This window comes from Epinephelus moara, chromosome 21 (genome assembly GCF_006386435.1).
Source record: "Epinephelus moara isolate mb chromosome 21, YSFRI_EMoa_1.0, whole genome shotgun sequence".
NCBI classification, from domain to species: Eukaryota; Metazoa; Chordata; class Actinopteri; order Perciformes; family Serranidae; genus Epinephelus; species Epinephelus moara.
This window is the reverse complement of record NC_065526.1, coordinates 13,712,846-13,733,297: the sequence shown is the minus strand read 5'-3', so window position 1 is coordinate 13,733,297 and position 20,452 is coordinate 13,712,846. Positions and strand designations below refer to the sequence as shown.

At 39.6% G+C, this 20,452-nt stretch overlaps 2 protein-coding genes across 3 annotated transcripts; one reads left to right on the top strand and one right to left on the bottom strand.

The window, feature by feature from the left end:
* Nucleotides 1-2,020: 2,020 nt before the first annotated feature.
* pcyt1aa (phosphate cytidylyltransferase 1A, choline a) lies at nt 2,021-13,869 on the bottom strand. Of its 2 annotated transcripts, none has more exons than XM_050074429.1 (9): nt 13,510-13,869; nt 10,489-10,602; nt 10,006-10,102; nt 9,652-9,768; nt 9,084-9,235; nt 8,789-8,867; nt 7,384-7,526; nt 7,059-7,247; nt 2,021-4,999 (listed from the first exon to the last, which is right to left on the bottom strand). In XM_050074429.1, the coding sequence occupies exons 2-9, from the start codon at nt 10,600-10,602 to the stop codon at nt 4,763-4,765; spliced, it is 1,128 nt and encodes a 375-aa protein (XP_049930386.1). In that variant the 5' UTR covers nt 13,510-13,869; the 3' UTR covers nt 2,021-4,762. The 2 variants fall into 2 exon arrangements, with proteins under 2 accessions (XP_049930386.1, XP_049930387.1); XM_050074430.1 differs by having other exon boundaries at nt 9,652-9,765.
* A 3,406-nt stretch (nt 13,870-17,275) lies between these two features.
* On the top strand, nt 17,276-19,826 carry and3 (actinodin3). Its single transcript, XM_050032763.1, has 5 exons — nt 17,276-17,352; nt 17,475-17,544; nt 18,425-18,469; nt 18,709-18,848; nt 18,956-19,826. The coding sequence occupies exons 1-5, from the start codon at nt 17,341-17,343 to the stop codon at nt 19,607-19,609; spliced, it is 921 nt and encodes a 306-aa protein (XP_049888720.1). The 5' UTR covers nt 17,276-17,340; the 3' UTR covers nt 19,610-19,826.
* The last annotated feature ends 626 nt before the right edge of the window (nt 19,827-20,452 follow it).

The following is a 20,452-nucleotide window of genomic DNA, read 5'->3' as shown; positions in this document are numbered from 1 at the left end:
CTGGGCCTCCAGAGTTGTTTTAGTTTTGTGTTTTTAATTCTGTTTAGTTTGTTATTTTCCAGAGGGGGAATGCTCATTTCAGTCTTGTTCTTACTGTTTAAAAATGTTGAGTTTTATTATCTTGTTTATTTGTTTTTAATAATAGGGGGGTATTAGTCAGGGACAAGATTTGATAAGGTCAGAATAGGTACTACAATACAAACATGCAGCATTTTGTGAAGGCCATCGACTCACAGTCATGTAGAAGCCTCAGTCTCAAATATATGAAACAATGCCTCCTTGTGCTTGTGTCTACAAATTTGACCAAACTGACAGAGAATCCAAGTCGCTTAAAGTCCAGTGATGATTTGGGGTGCCATGTCATCTGCTGGAGTTGGTCCATTGTGTTATATCAAGTCCAAATTCAACATGGCTATCTACTACGAGATTCTAGAGCACTTGATGCTTCTGTCTGCTGACAAGCTTTATGGAGAAGACTACCACTAGTAACTGGTTTGCTAACCATGGTGTTACTGTGCTTGACTGGCCAGCCAGCTCACCTTACCTGAACCCCACAGAGAATCTATGATGTATTGTCAAGAGGAAGATGAGAGACACCAGACCCAACAACACAGATGAGCTGAAGGCTGCTATCAAAGCAACCTGGGCTTCCATAACTCAGCAGTGCTGCAGGCTGATGGCCTCCGTGTCGTAATTTGTGCAATAGGAGCATCGACCAAGTATTGAGTGCATAAATGAACATACTTTTCACAAGGGCTTATGTAATGTTCAAATATTTTGAGATACTGGATTTTTGATTTTCGTGAACTGTAAGCTGTAATAATCAAAATTAAAACCAAAAAAGGCTTGAAATATTTCACTGTATGTGTCATGAAACAAGAATATATGAAAGGTTCACTTTTTGAATTAAATTAAGGGGAAAAAATTAACTTTTCCTTGATATTCTTTTATTTGAGATGCACCTGTAGACTATCCAGTAAAGGAAAAAACATGTGTTTATGGGTAGTCTGTAGGTCCGTCCCATTCTCATGAACACATCTCAAGAATGCTTCAAGTTTCTTCAAATTTGGCACAAATGTCCACTTGACCTCGAGGATGAAATGATTAGAATTTGGTGATCAAAGGTCAAAGTCACTGTGACCTCACAAAACACACTCTGGGCCTAACTCAAGAATTCTTATTCTAATTATGATAACAGTTCACACAAATAAAACTAGAATAATGTGACATCATAATGTTATGCAAAAAGTTTTTTTATCGCCATCATTCAACGCCATAACTCAGGAACATTTGGTTGGATACTGAATTGGTGACACTAATCTTAGGTATCCATCTTGAAACTGTGCTGATTGTGTAGCTCTTCTGTGCTGCCAGGTCGAAGATGTGTGAAGCATCCATGTTTTATTTATGGCTTCTCTGCAGCCACATCCATCCATCCATATTTAAAGCATTGTTTCCTGTCATGGCTACACGAGTCTCGAGACAGACATGGATGTAAACTGTAACTGTAACTAGAGGACATCTAACACTTGCATCTTAATCTATACGGCCTTGCTATTCAAACTACCAGGACACCTGTCATCCTTAGTTGTGTACCAAAATCATGGACATGGAACCAGATCACAAGAAAGACTGGTTTCAAACGTCCCTCAGAACACGAGTGTGGGAATAGTGATTTCTGGTACAAAGCACCTCATTACTGGAACAGTTTGAACTTAGAAACACTCAATTGACTTGACTGGTTGAGGTAGGCATACAACTGTGAGGCATTAATTCTAGTTTCAGTTAACTTAAATGTTTTAGTTTTAGCTAACCTTGCATTGACTCAGGTTAGTTCAGTTTTCATCTTATCCATCCATTTGACAAATATACTCACTCAAAACCTTCTTTTGAAAGAAAACAAAACTGACTTGAGAGTGCCCAAACCCAACCGACTGTCAGAATAAGTACTCAATCCAGAAAAACTCTCAACAGTTATTAAACCACAGGAGACAAAATGACTGGTCGAGGTCAAGAAATGCTTTGGCCAACATGTTTAATACATTTTTCCTGTCTTGCCCTTCCTCTACATCCAGGACATTAAACAAAAAATAACCCCAAACAGTAAAATAATACGATTAAAACGCAGTTAAAAACATTTAAATGTGTATCTAGCAGTAGTGGCTGTTACTGGCTTGCCACTCGAGACTTTGCCTCCATGAACTCGTGGACATGCTCTTACTGAGAGGTTCACACTGATTTAAAGATTCCACAAGAATCGAGGCGAGGGTTCCCAAAAGTAGCTTAGCACCGAAACTGTGGCTGGATTTCCTCAGCAAACTTTTAATACTAAAAGTATGCACTCATGACCGTTGGAATCCTTTAGAGTTATTCCCCAACAGAGGCAGACTGTGGTGCTGCAGCAAAGATTGATTTAAACCACACAAGATCATTTTGGGAAACCAAGCCTTGAACAGACGTCTGCCAACATTTATATTAGAGTCATCTAACAGTATTGCATTCAAATCACCTGTGATGTTTCACTTTTCGGTTATACGGGAGACACGACACATGCTTTAGAGATGCAGGACACGGACTCTGAGGCAGGAAAATCTCAAATATTTGACCCAGTCACTTCGCTTCAGTGCTGCAACAATGGCTCTGTTCAGAAAGGAAGAATGATGCTCATACTTTGTGCTCATCTCAGGAAACAGAATCAGTTCAGGGAAGAAGGAGGTAGCTACGTAAACGTTGATGTGGAGTTTCATGGATGCACAAGTCTGAATGCCTCGCACCATTATTACCCCTTTAACACCAAATCAGCTCTGGTTCTTAAACGTACAGGATTCTTGGAACTGTGGTGCTATCGACAGAACCGGCCTGCGTTTCCACCAGTTTTGAGCGGAATCATTGTAATCAACAATGTGATATATGATAACCTTTTTCAGCTTTTGTTCTGTTGCTACACATTCATTCATTCACTTTTCCATAACCTCTTATACTGTAGAGGGTCTCATGGGGGCTGGAGCCTATCCCAGCTGATATTGGGCGAGAGATGGGGTACACCCTGGACAGGTCACCAGACTATCACAGGGCTAACACATGGAGACAGACAACCATTCACACTCACATTCACACCTACGGACAATTTAGAGTCAACAATTAACCTGCATGTCTTTGGACTGTGGGAGGAAGCTGGAGTACCACGTTTTCAGGTTCTGAACAAGTTCATTTTTGGTCTAAACGGTTCAATATTAGGTCCAGGAACCAGAACAAAACCCACGTTGGTGGAAAAGGGGTATCAGTGACATGGTGCAGTCCTGTCTGCCGGTCTTTAAACCCATGCAGACTGTGTGCACAGACTCAGTTTAGCAGAAGACCTGCAGACTGGTGCAAGAACTGGAAAAGCCCCAAACGTTTGGGATGGCCTTGTATGTTTTGCAATGATTGTATGCTACCAATCAGGAGGCCTTTTTCATAAAAGTGTGCTTATGGCTCCAACTAACTATTCAGGAAATGTATTCAGACAGTTCTGAGGTCTTCTTCAATATTAAAACTACTGTCATCAAGTGTGCATCTCTTGATACACATGATTACTTCCCTACAGGCCCAGGATCTGCATTATAAAAAAGGAAATAAAAATATAACTCCAGCCTTGCTCGTGTTGATTCACTGCTCAAACTGTCAAAGCACTGCTAAACAGAGATGATTAAGATCATTATCTGTACAGGGGGTTAAGGAAAGGAAAACAGAAATCTACAAAAATAAGTATTTCTACATCAACATTTCAACAGGTCGCTCTTGCAAGACTTTCTTCCTCTGCCACAAGAAAGGTGCCCCGCTTGAAACTAGTCTTACGAAGACTGAATCTTGTCGACAGACAAAAACGTTTAAAAGCAAATTTATTACTATATGTAGTCAAGTCAACGCTGAACCCAGATCTGTCAACAGATGGCTGACACATGCCGACGTAAGAGCTTGCACGCACAAACATCACATGCACATACACGCGTAGCCCCAAAGCAGGCAGACAAACTTGGGGAAAAGCTGCTGTTTAGTAGACGTTTAACACTCGACTCTCAGGTTCGGCTCCGATTTGATGTAATCTGGAGTTTCCCTGTTGTTCAAAAAAAAGAAAAAAAAGAAGTCAGGTTGTTTTTTCGTGTTAGTATGAGCAGAATATAAACTGCCCCACATGAGCAGATCATTTAAATGTCCAGTTTTCTGACCTGCTCTAAAAACCTCCCCCGGAGAGATTCAACAGTGTCTCCATGAGGTCTCACACACCAAAACTAGATGTGCTGTTCCAGCAAGTGCCCAAAAAACCTGCGCACCCTCCCGCTTAGCCGTGACAAAAACACAAACCCCTACCTCACTACCATGCCAGCCTTAAGAACATGGTCATAGCTGGAAGAGTGCACACTGCGTGTAACCCCTGCAAATATTCCTAAGTGACAGTGAGTGACTAATAAACTTAACATCCAAAGTGACTGAGATAAATGAGACTAATTTTCAAAGTAAATCAGGTGACTAGTGGTGACTTTAACTGACCGTTACATGAAAAACAAAGGGGACAAAATTGGCTGTTAAAAATAAGAGCTGTGGACAAAGTGGCTGTTAACAGTTAATGTGACACTGGAGTGCTAAAAAAGTAAAATCATAACAAATGAAAAAAAAAAAAAAAAATGGAAGCAGGACCTCGATGGAAACCATATTACTCAACAGCTCAGTTAACTGGTAGCGCTGACTGCGGCTCGACGACAATGACGGATTCAAATGTGCTCTAGTTTTTGTCGTCTTCATCATCCTCGTCGTCCTCGTCGTCGTCCTCGCTGATGAGGTATCCGCGGGCTCCGCTGTGGTGGGGCGGAGGCGAGGGAGGCGGGGAGGTCTTGGTGAAGAAGGGGAGACGGAAGGTGGGAGAGGGGGAGCGCTCCTCGCGGGTGGGGCTGCTGTCGGGACTGTGCCTCGGGCTGATGGCCTGCAGCATGCGGCCCTTCCCTTCTTTCAGCATGTGCTTCTGTGGAGGTGAGACGGAAACATCTGTTATATCAGCTGATGATACAACTGATTTACTGTAAGCACAAGACGTGAACACAGGATGAGTTAGGGATAAAAAATCTGACTCAAACTGAGATGTTTGTGAGGGGGTTTGTGATGACCTTTTAATCATTTTGGCTTTGACCCTTTAAATTTAAAAATACTGTGCAAGCCAGGCAGGCTGTTTTATTACCTACATGTGAAGCTACGCTGAGTATCTGATGGCTGTAGCTTCATATTTAACAGACAGATACAAACATGGTATCAAACTTCTCATCTAACTCTTTGCGATAAGCAAATTAACATATTTCCCAAAAAGTTAAAACTAGGTTACTGAGAATAACTGAATGATATGACGACGTGCACTAGAAAGACAGTCAGAAGTATGATAACATTCCCATCTGACACCAAGTAATAATGTCATGTCATTCCCTGCTCTCATATTGCAACTCATGAAATGGTACATAGACATCAACCAGAGGTTAAAACACATGAGCCCACAGTGGACAGCTGAACTACACAAATAGGTAGGTTGTGTTTCATCTCGTAAATACCTGACGATTGTCTTTCTTTTAAGCCACATTTTGAACTACTTGCGAAAAGGCTGAAGCTGAAACTGTTTTTTTTTTTTACTTTGGAAATAGGAAGTGCTTCCCTTTCTTGGCCAAAAAAAAAAGACTTGTCTCTACTATATAATTGACTGTGCTTGATTATGGGGATGTATTATATATGAATGTACCTTCTCAGCATGCTCTGGACTCTGTGTACCATGGTGCATTGAGATTTACAACCAACTGTGAGCCCCTAACTCATCACTGTATCCTGTATGCTCGGGTTGGATGGCTGCCTTTAAAATTTCGTAGGCTTTTTCCATCAGCATTCTCTTGTTTACAAAGCTATTCTTGGCCTACTTCCAGCATATTTATGTGTATATTAAGCAAAAAATTGAAAATGGCTACACTCACTGTTCACAGAACAAGCTCTTATTGTCTGTATCTAGGGTGCGTATGGAGTTTGGCAAAGAGCCTTTATGTATGCAGCTCCTTATATGTGGAATCTTCTACAGAGGGACTTAAAATTGCACTCATTGTTTCCTCTTGGCCATTGCAAAACACTGTTGCAGGAATTTTGTATGCAATCATCTATACGCCAATGTTATAGCTGGTGTTTTTAATTGCTTGTAGCTGCCCTTGTTTTTCTGGGCAACTTATAGCTTATAATAAAATAAAATAAAACAAATAAAGTAAATTAAATTAAATTAAAATGGCTACATTTACATTTTGTGTCAGCCAAAATATTTTATACATCAATTATTTTATTTTATTATATTTTATCAACATATTTCATATATTATTTTCAAAACCAGAGCTGTGTTGTGCTTCGGCCCCAGTCTTGAAGGGCTGCAGTAGGTTTTACTAGCCACCAGATGTCCCTGTGTTTGCTGCGTGTGAAGCCCTGAGGCTTCACAAACAGAAAGAAAGCCCTAAAGCTTTATAAGGCTTCAACTGTCCATCCCCAGTGCACAGTGCTCTGCATGTTCTGTGAGCATACCAAAGGTTTTTAGGATATTTAATGTTTTTCATACTTCACATAGAGTCAACAGATAAAAGGTCACACCAGTGCAGAGGTGGAATAACTTCTCTGTTATGCAAGTCACAAGTTTGTCTCAAATCCTGGCTATGAAGCCAAGTCCAAATCCTTAGCCATAAACAAGTCATTATAGGCACTGCCTTTTTAAAATGTACAGTACATTTAAAGCAGTTGATTAAGTTTACTGAAATAATGACTGCATTCTAATGTGTGTATTTATTACTATTAAATAAACATAATCACAAAATGATCAGTTGTGCCCTTGTGTGGTATTATATGTGTGTCACGGAGTCAAATGTTTTCCAAGTGGCGTGTGTCATAGATGATAAATTCTTCCTTCCCTCTGCAACATGTCTCTCAGGTCATCAGCAGTGGAAAGAAGAATGTGTTCTTAGTCACGCTGCCTGATTAAACAGTGATTAAAGACCAAACTAAACCAACATCCTCACCAGAGCTCCCTCAGGGCCAAACATCTGCAGGAAGTTGCCAATGAACTCCCTGGATTTCTCCTCCCATTTCTGGATGAGGTCAATGCTCTTTTCCTCCACCTTCTGGACGAACTCTTTGCTCTTCTCCTCCACGTCACGTACCTTCCTCTTCACCTTGTCCACGCGCTCCTGCAGGTGGTACTTCTTCTCCTGATAAAGAAAAGCAGGGACAGCAGAGCTTACAGAGCGAAGTAATGAATGACCTCACACACAAACTACCTTCACCTTACAAGCTACGTCACTCTCACACCTACACTCACAGTTAAACCAAAGTTAAGTTTCGTACATTAATGAAGCTGACGTTGAGTTCCTTCGCTGTGTATCCTCGCTGCAGGTTGCGTCTGACGTACACGTCATAGTCACGGACTATGCGTGTGATGATGTCAGAGGTAGAGATGCCCTCTGTCCGCTGGGTAGGAGCAAACATACCTGTGGAAAGCAGAGGGTAAAGAAGAGGTAAGTCGTCACCAGATACAGACGTATGAATAGTTAGCCCCTTTACTTTATATGTTTTTACTTTATGTGTAAATGTATGTGTGTTGATCTCACCGGGACTTACCTGGTTAAATATGGGTTAAATAAAATAAATAAATTGATTTACACAGGGATTTTTTGTACTTTTAATATAAATAGCTTGCCAGAGTGCATTTTGAAAAGTATCAAAATAGAGCTTGTTAATTAAAAATAAGTGCCGACCCCACAACAGAAGTCTGGGCCAATTATTTATGAATCATTAATGTTTATTTATTACTGCCCCCTGGCCTCCTGCCATTTTGCAAAAGTGGCCCATGGGTAAAGCAAGCTCGATACCTCTGCAATACATATTTGGAGGATACATCATTGGTATTAATATATACTGTGCTAAATTTCACTGACCCATGTTTCATTTTATTTTAAGCAACACAACTTTAACATGTAAAAATGTATCAAAGTAGTTTATATTTATATATAGGGCTGTACCGAATAGTTTGAAGCTTCAAAGCCTTATTCATAATGTTGTTATTTGAATTCTGCTCAGCCTTTTTTTGTTTTGAACGACTATTCACTGTTAAAACACAGTATTCCTGCACAGTTGCAGATAAAGATCAGGATCAGGCTGCACAGAATTGTTTTAGACGGGTGTGTGATCCAAACATTTCCAATAACTCCAGAGCGCTGTAATAAGTCCAAAAGTCTAAATATACTGAAAAAAGATAGATGTTATCATTTCTAAAATTCACGACATGTTTTTTATCTGATGAATTATAAATGATTCAATCCATATTTGTTGGCGTTTAGCTTTTCAAAAACATTTTTACTACATTTAAAAAGCTAGACAGAAAGGGAGAGATGCACTTAACAGGGCAGTCAAGCAGTAATCTAATAGTACCATAAAGTACATCTACTCATTAAAGAAATTTGATTTAATTAAAAAAAGACTGACTCATTTAATCAAATTGTGTATTTTGTTGGAGAATTTCAAGTTTCTTTAAGGTGATGAATTCATAAAATATGATGACAGACATTCATTCGAAAAACATAAGAAGCTTTAAATTAAAAAAAAATGACATTCAGCACAGCCTTATTTCTATATATTATATTTTAAATGACAGTATTATGCAGCACCATATGTGCAGTGGAGGCAGTAGTAAACACTGAACTGTATATCCTGTAATTACTTGCGTGCCACACCACTGATCTTGTTTACTCACCGGCTTCTTTGATGTGCTTGTAAATGTCATCACTGCCCGCTGAGGAGTATGGGATGTCATCGTGGGCCACGAAGTCAATCTGGAGAGGTCATTACAACACACATCAACACAGTAGATTCACATCTACACATTGTACAAAAACAAAAAGTACAAAAAACAAAACAGCAGGAAAAGGGTTAAAGAAGATCAGGGATGTTAGTCTGCCAACTCATTCTGCAAGATTATTCTACTGTCTCAACAGATCAAGTGTCTCTGATTGTGTTGTCTTTTAACTTCCTCTCTATCATCTACTCACGCGATGTTTTGCAAGGAACTCTGGCGTTAACGTCCAGGGAGCGTTTCGCACCACTTCATCCACATAGCGGCAATGTCTGATGGCATCATATCGTTCGTCCTCATTCATCACCGTGAAGCCCTTGTATTTGTGGGTCAGGTCATCACTGCACACTTTGAATAGAGGAAAAAACAAATACAGAAATTGTTTGAAATGCGTTAACAATCATTTTAATTAAAAAAAAAAACATGTATCTAAATGATAGTTAGTTCAGCTTGTGATTTTTACTGATTGTTTATCCTAAGAAAGACTTTTCTCAGTCAGAAGAAGCACAATGTGGTGGTAGATGACCCTCTCGAGATTTATAAAACAGACCTAAGTACATCCAATAATATCTTGCTATATTCCACAATTAAGTTTCCACATCTTCCATTATTAAATGTCGGTTATCTAACTTTTCCCAGACTTCTAATGGAACTGTCTTGACTGTCCTCCTGTTTGTCTAGTTTCACACTGATGAACGAAGCAGCTGCTAAGAGGTCTGCTGCTGTTAAACGCCCATATTGGACACACACATTCACAGACTTACCTCCTACGATGAGGTGTGTATTTGGGAAGAGGCATTTAGCCTGCATGAGCGCTCTGGCGTGACCTGAGTGGAAAACATCAAAGATGCCATCTGCATACACCCGCACCGGTCTGTCTGCTGGATGGAGAGAGACGAGACATGCAGAGATGAATGATTTATTTATTCCTGTAGAGTGAATCTAAAATTGCACTTGTTTGTTCACATGTACAGTTTGGCTGTACACTGACATTGGGGAAAAATAAGAATGGAGAATGTGTATAAGAAACACAGCATGAAAGGTTTCATAAGACCAAGAGGCATAAATCCGACTGTGTGAAAGAAAGACAACAGAAAGATTGAAAGAATCAGACTCACGTGGGGTTCCCCTCTTCGCCTCCTCCATGTTGACTCTCTCATAGGGCTTATTATCAGGCACCAGCTCATCTGCGAAAGGTGCAGGGTGCTTCAACCCCTAAAAGACCCACGATGACAGCAGAGGAAGACTTCAGGGATCCAAAGTGAATAACCTTCTCTTCGCTAGTTGTAAAATTATCACGCTCGTATTTTGTAATATTCTTTACTTAAATGATCTGATGTGGAAATTGAAGTTGTTGTTGTTTAGGTTAAACTGTTTGATGCCTACATGAAATCTGACATGGGATGCACTGCACACAGCAGCAGATATAAACTGATTTCAGATCTCTGTAGTGAAATGTTAAAGAAATGTTTCATCTTAAATAATGTGGGACATAAGCTCTAACACTGCACCCTTCTAACGACTTGCACATGCATGGAGCCTATAGATGCTGCTGGACAAACACGCTTCTCAATGACAACCAAAGAACACAGCTGACTCACCACAGTACATCTGGGGATTTTCCCAAGCCTCTCTCCTTCCTCGGTCTCCCGATTGGAACTCTCTCTTTTTCTCTTTCTGGACAGCAGCAGCTCGCTGGAGCTTTGGGCCTCCATCTGTGTCAAACACCAGGACAAATATAATTTAAACATGGCACACTTCACATACACCGTGCACTGTTCTTGCCACCTTGAAGTATGATTAAAAAAGGAACACACAGATGCAGACACTTAATATGCCCACGTTCTGGACATAAAGTCTATGTTACATAATTACAGTGAGCATAACACAGCATACAGCACGGACAGACTGTAAATCTAGACCGCAGCAACATTCTGCAGGTGCCGTACCCTGAGTCAACCATGACCCAGTCACAGAGTGAGAACACAGTATGTGCCTCGGCTCAATAAACCAACAGGAAGTATTGGATACAAAAATAGCAACTTTCACCTACACACACAAAGGTCAACTGAAAATGAAGATAACTCCACCTGTTTCAACATAAAACATTCTGTCCTAAAACATACAGAAAATTAAACAAGTCCAGCCTGCTGTTATTCTGCTGTTGTTCCCAAAACTCAGGGTTGACTGAGATCGAGTTAACGTCCCATTTGGCGTCAGTGGGCGAACTGTCATATTAGATGCTGACCGATTTCAGCCAGCTGGATGACTTTCCAGTGGTCGCACATGGGTATGTTTAGTGCTACTTGACTCAATCGTCAAGTATATCAAAAACAAAAAAGTTATTTAAAGTCTTGCAAAAGTGTTATATATATATATTTAAGATTACAACAAGCTCAACATCCTGAGTATTTGTACTAAACATCATTAAGTAGGCCTGAAAATAGCTAATCACTTCAATCATTGCTTAATAATCTGCTGATTATTTTCTAATCTGTGAATTGTTTGGAACAGAAACATCAGGAAACAGTAGGTATTGGTAAACAGCTTGAAATATTGTGCACTCAAAAACACAACCATAATCTATTTATGATGATATAAAATAGATAAAAGCAGAGACAAAGACAGAGGCAAATAACTCTGGAAGAGTTTACGTTCAGTTTCTTAATGGAGTCTATAACTGTCCTGTGTATCCTGGTAGAACAGGACTGGGACCTAAAATAGTCTTTTAATTTTAACATCACATTAAGTTCTGTAAGTAGAGTTTGAAACACCTTCAACATCCAATCCACGATGATGATGTGACAGCCAACCTATCTGTCCATACTTAGCGGAACAATAGAAGCTACTGCAGATATCCTACAGCAAGGGTTCCTGTGTTATGGGTTTAAGCTCTGCCCCATTCCACAAATTCCATTACGCCATCAAAAATAAAGCCACAGGTCATTAAAGGGAGGGGCTCATTATTTTGAAACGTCTGGCATTGTCACGTCTTTAACTTGCTGATTATATCCTAACAACCTTGGGCTGGACTTTTGTTGCTGTGTCAGTTACGAAAACGTGACTCAGTACAACGAGCGACAGACGTGGCAGGACACGATCCTGGTGGTGACAGCGACCTGATCCACCACTGGACACTTGCACAAGCAACCCCCTGCCTCCTGCTCGTGGCAACAGCTGAGATTGAGAAGCCCTGCAGAGATCTCACACCCTGACAGAGGAGATTTACGTGAACAGCACATGTCATCATAACTGAGGCAGCGTGCTATAATAAGAAGGCAACAAAAGGACAGAGCCAGATCTTGCTGAACCAGATGCTTTGCAAAAGAGGTCAATGACAGCCCCTGCAGTCTAATGTAGTAAGACAATGACTCTCAACAAAAAAATAAATAAAAAATTGAGAGAATTTTTTAACTCATGTTGATACTTGCTGCCTGTCGCTGCACAAGCATGCACCCAAGAGTAGCTTATAAGACTTATATTTGCAATAGCTACCAGTATTCAGGGCTAGGGTTACAGCAGTATACTGGTTTGAAAGTATACCGTGATGTTAAAATTGATGGTCATCATACCACGTACATTTAAAGGACGGAGAATTCCAACTTTATTTTACTTTTTACAACAAAAAAAAATAACCCCTCTGTTTTTATTCCTTTAAGGGTCATTTTGACTTATGATTATAATTCTGTAATACCGTGATCCTGTGAAACTGCAATATTTTCATGGACGGTTATCATACTGTGGCTGTAACTAACAAATATTTTCATTACTGACTGATCAATTAATGATTTGCTCATTAACTGTTAATCATTAATTGTATGAAAATACAGTAAATAGAGGAAAAATACCCATCTCAATTTCCCAGAGTGCCAGGTGAAGTTTCAAAATTGCTTCTTTAATTTAACCAACAATCTTAAAAACTAAGATATCATATTTACAATCATATAAATGCAGCAAATCGTCACATTTTTGGGAGCTGAAACCAGAGAATGTTTGATATTTTGCTTGGTAAAAGACTCAAATGTTTAATTGATGATCAAAATAGTCGCTAATTAGTTTTTTAATTGACTACTAGACTAAATTTTCCATCTTTAGGAGTGCAGTGCTAACTGTAAAGTGTATTTTGGGTATAACAGTGTGGACATATAGATCCATGAAAAAGTCACAGCTGTATTCTGTTATTATACTTTCAGGTAAAGTTAAAATGCAGGCATCAAAATCATTTGTTGAAGGTCTACTGGGATACTTCCCCGGCCTCCTGATGGCTCCCGGACCAGACCTTGAGAACCACAGGCTTGAAGTGCATTTCACACAATGTTCCCAATGTCTGCTTTCTCACTCATTTGAATATGTCACTTAGAAAACGTCACACAGACATGCCAAAAGTTAACCTGAGTGAGCACAATACACATTCTTGGACTTATGACAGACGTTAAACCAATGACTGAAACAGCTGACAGAGGAGTTGTACTGGTGACACTGGTTGTGCAGCTCTACTGTCAAACATTGGCTGACTGGACGCTTTACCCTCCGGCAAAAATCCTTACAGTCAATATGTTACCCACCCCGGATAATAACGTTAGCAAACGTTTGACAGCTACTTTGAGTTTCTGCGTACTTACTGTGCGCTCTTTTGTCCGGAATGCTGCTTTGCAGGAGTGGGCGGCTTCCTAGCCCTCGTACTTCCAGCAGACTATCTAGCTAACTGCAACAAAGCTAGCTAACGCTGCTAGCTGCTGTCGAATGCTAGCTAGCAAGCTAGCTGTAAAGCGGGTTGGGTTGTTAGCTAACTTTAGCAGTTAGCTCGCGGTTTAGCTGACACCAGCAAGAACGTTAAGTTCAAACAATCCTATGAGTCCGCCGCTCTTGAGCTCGCTGTGTTGCTGGCCGAAAACTGTTACTACCAGAAGGACAGACAAATTATCAGCAGTGACAGCTTGTACTACAACGCTGACAGGTCAACAACCGAGGAACTACAAAACTTCGACATCCTTAAAGGAACTGACATAACGAGTCCGACACTTCCGGTGTTGTTTCGTGCTGCCACCTAGAGGAGACTGTGTGACAGAAGGACACTTACAGGACATGCCCTTCATTTGATAACCAAGTTATCATGCTTCCCACAGATCTAAATGTTATTATATAGTAAAATATGACATGCACATTTCTAATGGAGAATCCACTTCTCTCATGAAACAGGGTAACAACCTTTTTTCTAGATGAATGCATTGCTCAGGCGTTCAAACAGCCTACTATGTAATAATATCCACTAAAACTATACTGAAATATGAATATATTAGTACTTCATCTGTTTTCTTGAGCTGTCCCACCACCATGGGTATTTCATTGTTTATATTTTCCACATTATTCAACATTAATTTTTATTATTTACACCTGTGCTTTTCCTACTTTGACATGACATGTCCTGTAGTATACTTTAAACCTTAATTTTAAAGCATTTTATCCCGATTCTTACCAGTTTTTATAATGTCTAACTGTTATGTACTTAAGTGAAGTTATCATTTTAGAATAACATAACACTATACAGCCTTAATTGTAAGAATAAGACAAGGCAAGTTTATTTATATAGCACATTTTGGCAACAAGGTAATTCAAAGTGCTTTGCATAAAACCAAAAGGGTCGAGACACTGCAAAAGAAACACATTGTAAAAGGACATTTAAATACAAGTAAAAAGCCATTATAGGGCTTCATGAGAATACAAAAAATAAAAATAAAAACAAGACATGTAAAAAATACAAGAATAAAAGTTACAGTGCAGTGTAAGAAATGAATAGATATTTGAATGACTCAGAAAAGTCTTTGGCCTTGATCTAAAAGAACTTAGACTTGTAGGGAACCTGCAATTTTCTGAGAGTTTGTTCCACATTTGTGGTGTATAAAAACTAAACGCTGGTTCCCTGTGTTTAGTCTAGACTCTGGGGACACACGGAAATGTTTTTGGGCCCTAAACCATTCAGTGCTTTATAAACCAACAATAGTATTTTGAAATCAATTATCTGAGAGACAGGAAACCAGTTCAAAGTCTTCAGAACAGGAGTGATGTGGTGCACCCTCTAGCTCAGTGGGAAGACTGTCCACTCCATGTAGGCTGAGTCCTTTACAGCAGCTCAGGCTCAATTCCAACCTGCAGCCCTTTGCTGCGTGTAAAGGCTTATACCAGTGCTAAAACTTGTCTGGGCCTGTTTAGGACCAACTTATGGCCAGCTGTGTTGATACAATCAGCTGAGAGAAGGTTACATCATGGCCCATGCACAGTCCTGTTCTGGCAACCAGATCTTAATCACCCACAGGCTGACATTCTTATGTGGGCTGAGTGAAAGTGGACTAAATTAGACCAGTGTGGACCAAATTTGCTATGTGGGTTCCTTTCAGCCCATTTGACTCAAGAACTGCAGAAAATTCTTATATCTGCAATATCTGCAAACTGAGCCTCACCTTCTTAACGTGCACAGTGGTGATGTGGCCCAGACAGAGAGGTAACATAGCAATGGAACGAGGGGCACAGAGCTGAAAACATTGGTCTTGAGCTTTTCGTCTTGTGTCCTGCAGAGAGCTCCAGGACAAGGTGTAATTTCACTTGAAGATCAGAGGGGCACAAGTTATGATAATTGATACCCTGAAGGTGGTGGTAAAGTTGTGCAACAAACTCTGCTGTACATTTCAGTACTGTAGCTACCCTGTGGTCCCCTTCATTATTGGTTTGACTTGAAATGAAGAACAGAGAGCGTTACAGTCATTTTCTGCTTTTTAGAAGCATTTAAAGCCACCAAGGAGAAGGATTTCGGGTCACTGGTCAACATCTCTTGAAAAAAATATGTTTTAGGATAGTGTAACTAACAGCTTGGATGTAGGATCCTTGCAGCTTATTTTTATTTTTCAATCACAAAAGAATGGAGATATGATTTAGGATACTGTTAAACTGCCACAAGGCTCATCCATTCATTTAATCCATAACAAGTACTACTACTACTATACTACTAATGGCACAATCTGTTTATTAAATATTGCCAATATGATATACGAGTGTTTCTCTGACAAGTCTGCATAAATAATGACAGATAATGTCAGATCCCTGAGGGCATTTTTGCCCTACTTACACCCTCTATAAAACAACTTGATTTATTTTTTGAGGCGACTCTTTGTCTCAGCATACAGGTGAAATAAATGTATATCATTCAAGCATAACAGGTACCCTTCCATTTTTGTCATGTGCACAGAGCAATTACAGTATGATGTTCACCATTAGCCACCTGGCAGAGCCCCCATAGACTCCCTGTCTCCTTGTTGCACTCTTTGATCACAGGCTTACCTGCTGGTTAGAGGGACAGAACGCCTCACTGTTGAAATGACAAACACTGAGCAGGCAGGCGGGCCTGAAAGTCAAAAGATGACCTGAGAATGTAATGAAGCAAAATCGGTCAGCTAGGAAAAGTACCTGGCTGAGCTGGAGAAGGTTGTAGAATATGTTCAGTACAAAAATGCACGCACACAAAAAGCATTTGACTCTAATGGGTTTCATCCTACATCATCCTTTACTACCATCAGTAATCTTTAACACTGCCCATTCACACTTGTAGAACTGTATGATTATGTGATCAAAACCGTGGTTTTGCACAGGCCCTGCCACAATGTATTCTGGATTACCTGTGATATAGTTTGACACTGTGACCCACACTGATATCCTGATCTGAATATAAGACAAAGGAAAAATGTTCTGGTGGGAAATAACCTCAAAATTGTGTATGTTTTAAACATGTATTCAATGTGGAAACTAATAAAAATGGTGTTTTGAAGTCTCTAAACACCAATTTCCCAGGCTGTGTTACAGTGACCTGGTGTTTGGACAAGCTAGCCCATAATTCCTGCATATTTCTTTGGGACTTAAACAGTGGTTGACTCTGCTCGCCCCCTATTTTCTGACTGGCCAAGACCAAAGTTAAAAGGACATATCCAGCTGTTTTGGGACAGAGGGTCAATTTTACCTTCCAGGCATGTTTTGTCAAGAATTAGGCTACAGTAGCTCTGTGCGTGGCACCATGTTTTGCATATTTGGTCCTTAAAACAAGCCGCCATGCTATGGATTCAGGAGGATGCATTTTTGGATGCATGAATTCTACCTCCACTGATTCATCCAAGACTATGACCCCATAGAAAGAGCTGAATACTGGACTGCCTGTGCACCCAGTAGGTACCCTGCTGTTACAGTACTGCTACTTGTGGCTTTACGAGGAGTCCCATCTTGTTTGAAGTTGGTCTTTACTGCTGGCCATGCTCTGTGTGTTAATGAGCTCGTCCACGTCTCATCAAAAAATGCATGAGGGGTGGAGTTAGGCCTACTTGCAGCTCAGTGGCCAATGGAAAGGTGCCAGTATTAACAGCAGTATTTATGAACAGTTATGCTGCACAGCAGATTAGAACAGGACTGAGGAGATGCAACAACAGGTGAGCAGTTTTCCGTTACTGTCTACTAGCCAAGTCAAGTTTAAAAGCAGAGCTGTTTTGTGAATAACAGCAGTGATGTAAAACAGAATGCAAAATAATTGAGCTTTTGCATGCCATTGCAGTTGCAGATGTCGAGGATGATTTCACAGGTGTCCCTGTTGAGGGCGCTTTGCTATGTGCTGTTAATGCCAGGTTAGTCTGAGTAAAATTATTCTCCTGTCATCTGACCTTTATGTAGGAGTTAAAATTATGCCAGTTAAAGTTGAATGATGGTTGTATTATAACAAAATGACAGATAATTGAGTGTCTCCTTTAGTTGTTTGTAGATTGTTTTCATGCCACGTCATGCCAGAGAAATCTTTTTCAAATAGGCGAAAAAGATATCACACTAATAAACGCTGAACATCCTAATTTCTCGGCAGATGGAAATTGCATAGTTTGATTATAATTTTAGCAAAATGTTACATGCATGAAATGATTTGGCTTGAAGACTACCCTCTTATACTTTTAAAGATACCAATTTTAAAATGTACTTGAATACTACTGAAATTTTAAAACTTTAAAATTATAAATTGGCAACAACTATTAGATTATTTAGACAATTCAAATGTACTCAATTTGTTTAGCAGACCCCAGAGGTTTTTGTTTTTGATATTTTTGTTTTCTTTCCTGCATCTTGTTTATTTGTTTTACAATAAAATTATTTTTGCATTATTTTTTTACATTAGGAAACATAGTTCCTTTAACTTTTATAATCAGATCAAATCAAACTTTATTTATATAGTACCTTTCATACAATTGTGCAGCTCAAAGTGCTTTACAGATCAGAAGTAACAGCACAGAAAATGTAACAAGTGAATATCTAGACATTACAACAATAAACGATAAAATATTTTAAATAAATAATATGTAAAAGGACAAAAAATACGAAAGGGAAATAATGGAAATCTGGAACTAACATTTCCCTGTAATGAATGTATTTAATAAAGTTGAATTTAAAGACAAAGTTGCTGTTTATTGCTTTGCAGAGTGAAGTGCTGTGTTGTCTAACATGTTCTCTGCCTCCCTCCAGGTTTGCTCGAAGCAACATCTTTAATGAAAGTAAAGAATCCTGCAGGTATTTGACCCACCTTCTTGCAGATCGCAATACAAGTTGATATTTCAATTTTCCTGAACTTAATATAACTGTTAAATAATCCATGATTCTTGTACTTATATTTCTATGGAACTTTAAAGGCCCCTGCTAATGCTAACAATTGAAAAACTAAAAGAAGCAGTTTTACAGTAAGTTTAAGTGATGAGAACAAGCTATCAGTTGGAATTTAAATAGCAATCCTTGATTCTGTGTTCTTCCAGTTAACATTGACTCTACTAAGGCTCATGATTTCCTGACTAACTCGCGACCTAAGAGAAACATTGACCCAAAGTGGTACCGAGGCGCTCCTGATTTCCAGTCCTACTACCGCTTCTATAACAGTATTGGACACATTGAAGGAGTGAGTTAACACTGACTGGAGATTTTTACATATATTTTCTTGGATTACACTAATCAGCAAAAAAAAAAGTTTTTCATTTCCTCTCTGTTTCTGTGTTTCTAAATCAGCTCTATGAGATCGACAGGATCAGGATGTTGTATCAGCAGATGCGTCATTTGGAGCTGACCTATGGCCCAGATGCCTCCAGTTACCAAAGTGTCATGGGTGTGCTCACAAGCACTGCAGCACCAACTACAACCACTCAGCCCCCCACCACCCCTGCTCCTACACCAGACCCTCTGGAGAACGCACCAAGGTTCTATCTGTGTAACCCCAGAGACCCACTGTGCAAACCTAAGATCGTCTACCTTCCGACAGGGGCTGTTCCAGTACTGTGTGACCCACGAGTCAACCCTGCCTGCATACCCAAAACAGAGGTGGAGATAAAAGCTGCTGCTCCTCCCCAACCACCTCCAGCTCCTCCTGCTCCCAAAAAATCTGCCCCACCTCCTCCTCCTGTTCCTAAAGCAATGGAGTACGACTGTGACCCATACTGGGACCCTGACTGCCTCATCGATCACCCTCCCCGCCCCATCCAGGAAACATCAGCACCAGAGGCACCTGCTGAGGAGAAAGTGGAGAAAGAAGAAGTAGCAATTGTTGAGGAAATTGTCCCTGCAACACCAGCCTCCAAGAAACCCCTCCACCCTTACTATGACCCTTATGATTTTAAACGGGACCTTTATGACCCCTTTCGTTATGCCAACCCAGCTCCACAGTAAAAACAAAGCGCTTAAGAAATAATAGGATAAAGTTCAAATCATGCAAATCATCAGATGTTGTACAGACAGACATGTTGACAATGATGTTACAGTATGATCACTGTTTTTCCACATGACAAACTCACACTCTGACCGATTTGTATGCTGTTCATAAGAATGCACAAAAACTTTTGTATGGAATAAAAACAATTAAAAAAGAATAAAAAAATTATTGACTAATGGTAATAAATATGTGTGGTTTTATATTTCACTTTAGTTATTTAGTTATTTTGTGTTATTCTATATCCTACAGAATGTCTACCCGCTATGCTTGAATTTCAGGACAGAGCTGGGCACAATGAGTGTAAGTTCCTATTGAGATTTCACATTTTAGACACAGAAGTGAAACTTGGGGAGTTATTTTATGTCTTTTACTGGGAGCGATTTGCAAGCAGTGCAGAATTTTATTTTGTAACATTCTAGTATATCTTCCTTTTATAGTTCCACACAGTGGCATAGGAAGCTACGACGGGCCCCAGTGCACGCTATCGTCTATGTATTGTCTTGATACAAATAGAAACTTGACATTGGACATCATCAACACTTTACCCAGCAATGTGAATTGCGTATCTGACAAAAATACCAAATAAGAAAATAAAATTAGTCATTTAACTGCATAGTTTTTTAGAGTATATTTATAAATTTTACAACATATGTAGAAAAAGCATATAATTTTGTTTTAGATAGCTACCGACTATTTGAAAAAATAAAGATAAAAAAGAAAGCCATGATGCAGATGGGTTTACCTTTTTGAGGACATATGTAACAAATGGCACTGTTTAAAATAAGAAATATTCTTTTTTT

Bases quoted from the DNA above. Each gene is read 5' to 3' on its own strand.
- pcyt1aa (XM_050074429.1), bottom strand. From the start codon at position 10,602: ATGGAGGCCCAAAGCTCCAGCGAGCTGCTGCTGTCCAGAAAGAGAAAA. The intron at 7,248-7,383 runs GTACGAAACTTA...TTTCTTTATCAG, and splicing joins TCAACGTCAGCTTCATTAAT to GAGAAGAAGTACCACCTGCA. The intron at 5,000-7,058 runs GTGAGGATGTTG...TCACCTCCACAG, and splicing joins TTGGCCCTGAGGGAGCTCTG to AAGCACATGCTGAAAGAAGG.
- and3 (XM_050032763.1), top strand. The intron at 17,545-18,424 runs GTTAGTCTGAGT...GCCTCCCTCCAG, and splicing joins CTATGTGCTGTTAATGCCAG to GTTTGCTCGAAGCAACATCT. The intron at 18,849-18,955 runs GTGAGTTAACAC...TTTCTAAATCAG, and splicing joins GTATTGGACACATTGAAGGA to CTCTATGAGATCGACAGGAT.